Source organism: Bidens hawaiensis, unplaced genomic scaffold (assembly GCF_021521415.1).
Source record: "Bidens hawaiensis isolate Kalapana, Puna unplaced genomic scaffold, B.hawaiensis_p1.1 tig00002935_1, whole genome shotgun sequence".
NCBI classification, from domain to species: domain Eukaryota; kingdom Viridiplantae; phylum Streptophyta; class Magnoliopsida; order Asterales; family Asteraceae; genus Bidens; species Bidens hawaiensis.
The window spans coordinates 2,154,776-2,164,659 of NW_027491158.1; the positions used below are offsets into that span (position 1 = coordinate 2,154,776).

General features: G+C 35.9%; 1 protein-coding gene across 1 annotated transcript; it reads left to right on the top strand.

Annotated features, from left to right (window-relative positions):
- The first annotated feature begins 3,457 nt into the window (after positions 1-3,457).
- LOC143621779 (mechanosensitive ion channel protein 1, mitochondrial-like) lies at positions 3,458-6,718 on the top strand. The gene is made up of 8 exons (XM_077093100.1): positions 3,458-3,476; positions 3,733-4,435; positions 4,534-4,811; positions 4,890-4,990; positions 5,090-5,197; positions 5,874-6,113; positions 6,210-6,302; positions 6,401-6,718. The coding sequence occupies exons 2-8, from the start codon at positions 3,756-3,758 to the stop codon at positions 6,485-6,487; spliced, it is 1,587 nt and encodes a 528-aa protein (XP_076949215.1). The 5' UTR covers positions 3,458-3,476; positions 3,733-3,755; the 3' UTR covers positions 6,488-6,718.
- Positions 6,719-9,884: the final 3,166 nt, after the last annotated feature.

Genomic DNA, 9,884 nt, shown 5'->3' on the forward strand with positions numbered 1-9,884 from the left:
AAGTGACATTATAGTATTCGGAGTTTCATCGCCAAAGATTGTTCAGTACACTGTATTAATGCTAGTCCTCACTTTTGCTGTTGTAACAAAATTGATTGGAAGTGTGGCGTGTCTAAAGATGGTTGTATGAAAAAATGTTAGATTATAGGAAAAGTTGTTGCTAATCTAAGTGAAAACGAGTGTGGTGATTTGTAAACGTGACATAAGAGTTGTGCTCATAAATATTTGAGTGTATTAACAAATAATTATGTAATAATAAAATTGTATATTTAGTCTACATAAATGTTTGACCGACATGACTTTCTTCTTTAAGTGTTTGTGCTATGCGTAGAGGAGGGGCCATATTTTGGGGGGGGGGGATTTTTGACACGTGACGTCATGTTAGTAAATGAACGATTTTCATTTTAAGGTGTAGTGATTTGTAGCCCGATATTGCCTCATCACATCATACATATATACATGCATATCATAGTGACAAAGGGGCGATATTACCCCCAATATCGCCCTACTACACTTGGTCTAATAATATTTGGGGAAATAGACAAAAAAAAATTAAAAAAAGCTAGGAAGAACCCATCGATCTACCTATACTATTAAAAGAAGACCATATATCCACGTATCATTTAACTAGACTATCCGCATAGGGTGTCAAATAATGCAATTTCCATTTATACAATTGCAACATAGTTTTTTTTTTCGAACAATATAATTTTATAAACAAAACCAAACACCTAAAAAGCAACCTCCATAACCGGAGAGATACCACCAACAAAACCACAAAAAGAACTACGTACATGAACAATAATTTACACCACTTTGTCCAATCTATACGTTTATTTTTTGTAATATTCTTATTCTTGTACTAAAGAAATCCTTTCGATTTTATATCCCCGATTATGTGATCCATCTTAATCGATTTTCCATCAAAGATTTTCCCGTTTCTCGCATGCCAAATCCTCCAACAAGCAATAATAACGATACTGTGAAAAACCTCCTTCTCCACTTCTCCCAGCTCAATAGTTTTATCAAGATCTGACAAGTCTTTAACCGTGAAGCCAAAGGACTTTGCACCAACGGCGAACATAACCCCACACCACCACCGCTGCAACCAAACAACCGATAGTAACGTGGTCCACCGACTCGTAAGCCGATTCACATACGGGGCACTTACTATCCTCCATCGGAATATTCCTTCTTTCGAGCACAACTTTGTAGGGATTCATTTCCTTTTTGCTTTCCACACATAGATATTACACTTCATCAGAACCAATTTGCTCCATTTCATCGAATTATTGTTGTTGATTAAGAGATTGTTACTAAAAAATAAAAAAAATGCCACATAAGTAGTACACAAATTGATTTTAATCTAAATCCATAATATATTCATTCAAACTCACGCGCCCATTTTTTTTTCTTTTTATGACCCGATTGTGTTCCATAAAGAAATCTTGACCCGTTAACATATTCCATTCCAGTAACCCTAAAATCTTCATTATCTTCATTGTTAGTTATTTCTCCCATGTATCTTTCTAGTAAGGCATAAACAATGCTTCCTATGATCTGACTCTTCAGGAGTATCAAGAGCTAGAGGTGCACAAATCGGGTTTTTTCTAATACCCGGGTTCGGGTATGGACCGGTTTCGGGTATGATCCGGTATTGGAAAATCGGGTATTGAGAGAAATCAGGTAGGGTTCGGGTAGGGTATTGAGGAGAAAAACTCAACCCTATGTACTCGGATAGGGTATGATCGGGTTCGGGTATTGGAACCGGATATGTGTTCGGGTACGATCGAGTATTAATACCCGGTTTTGAATTTGTAATTTTTTTATACATTTTATAATTTGCTTAAAATTTAAATTTGCTTTGTAATGTATAAAAATAATTAAACGATATTACAAAAACCTTAAATCCACTTAATTACAAATTATTTACTTAGTAGTACGCATTTTACAAAAGCCTAACATAAAAGTTGTGAAGAATCATAAAAATATACTATAAAAACTCATGTATTATTTCGGGTATTTTTTAATTGGTATCGGGTATCAGGTATAACCGAGTATCGGGTATAGGGTATGACTGGGTCCATGTATTTACGGGTATAAATCGGGTACGGTTCCAGATACGGGTATTGACCTCAAAATGCATACCCTATCCATACCCTACGGGTAGGGTCGGTTCCGGTTTCGGGTATAGAATACTCGGGTATAAAAAAAACCGGTTTCGGGTATTTTTTTCGAGTTCGGTTCCGGGTACGGGTTTTTTGTGCACCTCTATCGAGAGCCGATTGAAATGAAATCGGGAATACATCTTCAATGAGAAACCCTAGAATGGATTGATTTGTTAAAAGTTGAGGAATCATTTTAGATAATGGGTCAAGGAAGGAAGGCGTACATGTTTCGCGTATCCAATCATTCTATCCTTTAAAAAAATTGTGTCTGCAAATCGTTCCAATTTCTCCATCTATTTAAATATTTAATAAATAATAAATGGACATAATCTAAGCCGACCCCGAGGTCTGTTAAGCTGAACGAACGAAGCTTGAGCTTAGAGGAATTTAGAATTGTAGGTTTGTCAACCTGTCAATTATATTTATGGTTTAACCAATACCTAAAATGGTCACTTTAGAACGATTGAAATGAATATAGATGTAAACAAGAAAAAAACTTTCTGCCGTGAGCCTCAATCTAAAAGTTATGATCTAATCTATGAACTTGAACACCATTTTGTTCATTTGAATTCGAAGAATTGTTGATTAACAAATTACTATATAAATCATATCATATTTTCCTATATATTTATGTAAATACATATATATTTATGATTATTTTCTCAAATGTGTCACACTTTTATAAAATCTAAACTATCAGAGAGCTTTCATTAAGCTATATTTTATGGGCTAATTAAAAAGTTCTTAATGTTTCACCATGCCATTGTCACGTAGACAATGAAGTTGAACTGAGGTGCTCCTTAACTATTACGTTGTGTGTAAACTAGACTTAAATAACAAAGAAAAGAAAAAAAAGAAAGAAAATGTTAATAAGATAAAAGAGAAACATAAAGATTGGTTGAAAAGGAGTTGTGACCACAAAAATAGCACATTAACACTTGTTACTGTTTTACTGTTGGCTCCATAACATCACAATTTTGAAATCCCGACATGAAGCCTGTGTGGCACCCGCAACGCCCACGCCGATACACGCCAACCTATAGCCTTAGAAGTTGAATTGTAATTAACAAATCACTTTCATCGTTTTTATTCTATATATTTATACAAATATAATATATTATAACTATAATTTTAACAAAATTGTTGAAGCAACTTAAAAAGTTTAAAGAGAACTATAAAAAAAGGTGATAAGTAAAATATAACTCATCATCATGAAGGTAGTATTTATATTATATACAACTATTTGGTATACAAAACCAGCTCCACCATATTCTTGCCGTGTGCCCTGACAAAGCAACGAAATTACTGGTGAGTAAATCTTTTAATTTCAATGCTTTGAGCTGATTAGTTTTATTATATGTTTGCTCCGATTAGAAGATCAATCCTTAGTAAATGCAGTAGAATTTACATATTACAAACCCTAAAATCTTTACAGATTCTATCTTGTACGGCAGTTTACTTCGATTTTAGGTCTAGATTCTACACAATCAACTGAAACATCACTTAGAATTTTGATTGATTTTGTTTAGGTTTATTTGCTTGATTGTTTCTTACTCCTGATTAGGGTTTCAGTTCGGGTCATACACTATGACCGGAATTAGGTTTCTGATCTCACGCCGGATGTATAATACTTGTCTGAAGTCCAACAATCATGTTATGGACACAATAAGCCCGTCTTTCACCTGCATAGGCCGTGACTATTCAACCGGTAGAAGCACCCGAAGTAACAACAATACGGACACAGTATCACCTAGGCTGTCAAACCTTCAGTTTAAGACTAGTTCTCCTCTTTTAGGAACTACATATATGCTGAATCATCGGTTTTATTCATCGTCTTCTGGTAACCATGGAGAAGATGTGTCAGCTTCAGCTTCTAGTGGACCGGAAGCTGGTGGATTTGATGGGAATGATTTGGTTCATAAGATGAAGGAAGCTTGGAACTCGACTGTAGATGTTGCAACTCAAACGGGTGAAAAGGCTAAAGAGGCTTATGGAGAAGTGAGCCCGTACGTAGAGCAGTTACTCGATACGCATCCTTATCTTCGAGATGTTATTGTTCCGGTTAGTGGGAGCATATTGGGAACCTTTGCAGCGTGGGTCGTGCTACCGAGAATCTTTAGAAGATTCCACAAGTACGCAACCGAAGGGCCGGGCACATACTTACAAATAGGATCATTGGGGGGCCCAGTGCCTTATGAGAAAAGCATGTGGGGTGCGTTAGAGGTTCCGGTTAGATACCTCATAACTTTCATGGCATTTTCACAAATGTTAGTAAGTTTGATTTTTTTAGTTTACTTTCACATATTTTTACTATTTTCATATTAACTTTTAACAAGTATTGTTTTGCCTATTGGGTGCTTTATAGAGGGGTGATGGTAGCGCCAACAACAATTGCATCACAGTTTATAGGACCTGCTTGGAAGAGTGCCGTTATTGTTTCGTTTATATGGTTTTTGCATCGATGGAAAAAAAATGTTGTAGCACGTGCTTTGGCTATGAAGCCTGTTGAGGGTGTAATCCGTGATAGGTTGTTGCTTTTGGATAAATTATCTTCTGCTGGGTTGTTTGCTGTTGGAGGTTTGGCTTTAGCCGAAGCCTTAGGGGTGGACATTCAAACTATATTAACTGTAGGAGGGGTTGGAGGTAACTTATAGTGCAATGTTGTATACATGTTGATATATTGAAATCTAATGAGCGTTACTTTATCTTTAATCTTTATAGGTATTGCAACTGCTTTGGCTGCTAGAGAAAGTCTTGGCAATGTCTTCAGTGGGCTATTAGTACAACTTCAACAACCATTTTCAGTTGGTGATACGATCAAAGTATGTCAATAAGATTTTATGTACGTTATTTAAAATGAATTTGTTATTGTTTATTATGGGTAGTTTCGATTCTCATCTGCACAACTCGTTTTCTTACAGGTTGGATCTGTAGAAGGTCAGGTTAAAGAGTTGGGACTCACTGCTACCATATTAGTTGTTGCAGGAAATAAGCCTATACGGGTTCCAAATACATTGTTTTCTAGTCAGGTTTGTATTAATTCAATCTAATAGTTAAATTCAATACAATTGCTACATTCTGTTGTTCAAAACAAGTTTTTTTTTTAATTATAAATCCCATGATAACAATTAACAAATCCCATGTATGACATCATTTAACTTTATGTTTATTGGTTACGCTTGTAAACGAACACGAACAGAGCATGTTCGTGTTTAAGTTTAACTGGACAAACGACGGATAATAAAATGAACGGGTTTTTTTGTTCGTTCGTTAAGAAAATACGATTTCATGTTTGTTTAAGGTCGTTCATTAACATTAACACGAACAGTTCCGAACAAACATACTGAACATAGATAAACGGACATGACCGAGCTAAAACTAGTTAAAAGTAATGTCAAGAACAATGTGTTGGGTCTAAAGAATTAAAACTAGACTAAGCTATAATGAGCCAAAAAAAATAATTAAATGACTATATTAAGGAATGGAAACGAACGAACTTAATCAAACGTAAACTAACGAACATAAACAAATTTAAATAACCGAACAAGACATGTGTTTATGTTCGTTCGTTTTAATAAATCAGCATAAACGAATTTCCTGCAAAACGGTTCACGAATTGTTCACCGGGAGTTCGGTTCTTATATAATCCTATTTATGGTTAAAAACTTTATGTAATGATGACGTCTCTGGATGTTCTATTCATAGGCTATTACAAACAACTCACGAGCTGAATGGCAACCCATGGTCTCGAAAATTCTCGTACAAATTGATGACTTTGAGAAAAAACCACAAATATTAGAGGAAATAAAAAGCATGATGAAATCTAATATCAATGTTTTCTTGGATAAAGAGCAACCATATTGTCATGTCTCTCCAGTTGGTTATTTCTCTCGACTTGGAGAATCTTTTTCAGAACTTAGCCTTCGTTACAACCTAAAACCAATGGTATGTTTATTTTACTCGTTAGTGATAAGCGTGACCCAAATCAACTTATTCGCATATAAAAATTTTCATTTTTAGTAACATTATTTGTGATTGTAGAACAAAGACGAGTTAATTGCAGCAGAGCAGGATGTTCTTTCGCAGACTCTTGAGATAATCAAGAAGCATGGTGCCAGTGACCGTAATCAACAAGTATGTTTTTTGACTCGTTAGTGATAAAATGTGACCCAAGTCAAAAATTATTTGCGTATAAATGTGTTCACTTCTTGTAATATTATTTGTGATTGTAGAGCATAGACAAGTCAATTGCAGCAGAGCGGGAGGTTCTTTTGCAGTATCTTGAGATAGTCAAGAAGCGTGGTGCCAATGACTTTTAACTAAAGGGCTTCGATACTTTTTGGAGTGACCCAGAATGATTGGTGAATATAGATCCTTATGTATTGGGTTCATTTTGACAAATTGAGGTTTAACCGTTTAACCACTTTTCTAGTACAGTCAAGCCATTTGTTCATTACTAAACCATGATTTGGTAAAGTGTGAAAAGTTTTTGTCCCTTTGCTTGTACACAAGTCAAAATGGGTTCGGGTTGAAACATTAATTGGGTTAATCTGTGAATAATTTTTTGTCTACTTATAAAAAGAGCTATAAAATTGTGTTCAAGTATTTTATGAAACTTATATTGTTACAGTGATAATCTCCATTTTGTATATAGCTCAGTTTAGGACAACATTTCAAGCTTATATGTACTTAGCTTTACTTTTGAGTTGACCACCGTAACTCAAATTGGCTCGTTCGTAGATTCAAGATTAATGTGATAGTTATAATTTTTCTGAGACAAAGGGGAACAGATGCTGCTGTGAATATATGTTGTATTTCATTATAAAGAACTGGAGAACTATAAACAGAAAGATATGCTTCTGTTATTTTGGTCAAACCAGAAATTTAGGATTGAATTTGAAAAGGTTGTGTAAAACTTGGCCCGGACCACAAAACCAGAGAGCCAAACCAGGACCTGGTATATTCAGTCTAGTTCTCGTTTGTATAGTCCAAACTCCTCTAATCTTGATTTAAACTTATTTAAGAGATTCTGAGTTCAAGCTTGACTAATAATTTTTCAAACTCGAGCTCATTTCAACTTTATTAATAATTTATTTAAATTGTATACATATAGTATTATAAGGTATTCATTACTTAGTTACTTATGATATAATTACTGTGGGCGCGTTCGTTTCACATAATTCGTGAGAATTCAAATGAATTGTAATTAAAATCCAACGAAATAACGTGTTTCATTCGTTGGAATTAAAATCTTAATTTCATTTTAGTGTATTCGGTTGACAAAGAATTGGAATTGGAATTCAATTCCTCCACATTCCTTTAAATAAAGGAATTCAAAATCCTTTCAAAATGTGGAGGAATTCAAGTAAATTCTTTGGAATCGTTGATCGGTCAATATGGCCGCGTTCGGGTGTGTTCGCATTTGGGTTGATGCTCCGATTCGTAGTGCTTTCAGGCCGGCGCTCCGGGTCGGTTAGACCCCGGGCTAGCTCGCGTTCGGTTCGATGGTTTGTGTTAGTTTGTGTTCGGTTCGACGCTCCGTTTTAGTTCGCGTTTGTTTCGACGGTCCGGTTCAGTTCGCGATCAGTTTGACGCTCCGGGTCAGTTCGCGTTCCGTTCGATGCTTCGAGCCAGTTTGCGTTCGTTTTGACGTTCTGGGTCAGTTCGCCTTCGGTTCAACGACCCGGGACAGTTCGCTTCGACGTTCCGGGTCAGTTAGGTTCGATGCTCTGGGTCAGTTCGCGTTTGGTTCGACGTTCCGGGCCAGTTTGCGTTCGATGTATGTCATTTCGACGCTCCATATCGATTCATATTCAGTTCCACGCTCCGCGTCAAAGCGTGTTCGGTTCAATTGTCGGCCCGAATGTGACCCCTGCCGTCGACGCGAACACGACCTGAACACGTTACCGACCGTTAACTCGAACGAGATATGGATCACCGACCTAAACGTGACCCCAGAACATTGACTTGACCCGAATGTGACACAAAACGTAGACTCGGTCGGTCGACTCGAACGCGACCAGAATGTTGACCCGAACGGACCCAGTTCTTGACTTGAACGTGTGGGTTAGGTATTCGTGGTGATAGATTTCAATTCATTTGTCAGACGAACACATTAAGAATGAAATTGAATTCCAATTCCTATTGGAATGTTCAGGTTTCAAATCCAATTCTTTCTAATTTCAAATCTTATGCAAATTCGAATTCCAATTTCATTCTAAATAGTGAAACAAACACAACCTAAGTGTTTCTAGCCTACACCATTTATCAAGGTCGTACATAATGGTATCCCTCCGTATAAGGTTTAAGGTTCAATTACCGTAGTAAACAACGATGTTGATTTAGAAGTGATATTAGTGTGGTTGTGATTTAACCACTTTTTAAGAAGGGAAAATTCCTAAAATAAGAGTTTATAAAAACGTTTTTCAGGTTTAGGTATTGCAAGAAATTCCCAAAATAAATATTTTATAATCGAGTCGTGATGAGTAGTTTAAGATTACACACGAGTAGTTTGTAGAACCAATTAAAACTTGCCACGAGTCTTTAAAGTAACCGTAATGACCAGTTTCACTAATCATCTACTCGACGATTAAATACGTTTCAAGCCTTGTAATCAACGCTCACGAGTAAATAAGAAGTCCTTTAGACGCGATGAGTAGATTTTAAAACTTTTCGAGACACGAGTATTTTATCAAACTAACCACGATGAGGTGTTTGTTTACCATATACATCGAACCGGTTAGTTTTACAAAATACTAATTGGAATGGTTAGTTCGAAAGGTCAGCTAGTCGTTACGAGTAGATATTGGTCAACGACTAGCTTACATTCCCGATACAAGTATTTTATTAGTGATTAACTCGTTGCGATTAGTTTACTTGATTTACATTACCAATACGAGTAGTTTATTAGTAATTAACTCGTCCAGACTAGTTTACCTTGCTTACATTCCCAATACGAGTAATTAATTATTAATTAACTCATCATGGTTAGTTTACCTGATTTACATTACCGCTACAAGTTTATATGTAATTACTTAGTAATTAACTCGCTGGGATTAGTTAACCTGATTTACATGGGAAAATTCCCAAAATAGGTGATTATGAAAACGTTTTTTAGGTTTTTGGTACAATTTGTAAGAAATTCCCAAAATATGTATTATAATCTAGTCGTGACGAGTAGTTTGTATAACCAATTAAAATTTGACACGCGTTTTTAAATTAACCATAACGAGCAGATTTACTAACCAATTACTCGTCACGACTAAATAAGTTTTATGATTCGTAATCAACGTCCACGAGTAATTCATAAGTTCTTTAGTCGCGACGAGTATATTGTAAGGTTAAATTAGTCGCGGCGAGTTAACTACTAATAAACTACTCGTGTAGGGAATGTAAACCAGGCAAACTAGTCGTCGCGACTAAAGGACTTATGAATTACTCGTGGGCGTTGATTACGAGACATGAAACTTATTTAGTCGTGAGTAGTAAATGATTAGTGAACCTGCTCGTTACGGTTAGTTTAAGGGCACGTGGCAAGTTTTAACTGGTTCTACAAACTATTCGTGTGTAATCATAAATTACTCGTCACGACTAGTTCATAATACATATTTTGGAAATTTCTTGCAAATGTCACCTAAAACCTGAAAAACGTTTTCATAAACGCTTATTTTGGGAATTTTCCCGATTTCATTGCCTATACGAGTAGTTTATATGCAG

Coding starts and splice junctions, on each gene's coding strand:
- LOC143621779 (XM_077093100.1), top strand. CDS start 3,756: ATGACCGGAATTAGGTTTCTGATCTCACGCCGGATGTATAATACTTGT. Junction 4,436..4,533: donor TTCATGGCATTTTCACAAAT/GTTAGTAAGTTT, acceptor GGTGCTTTATAG/AGGGGTGATGGTAGCGCCAA. Junction 6,114..6,209: donor GTTACAACCTAAAACCAATG/GTATGTTTATTT, acceptor TTGTGATTGTAG/AACAAAGACGAGTTAATTGC.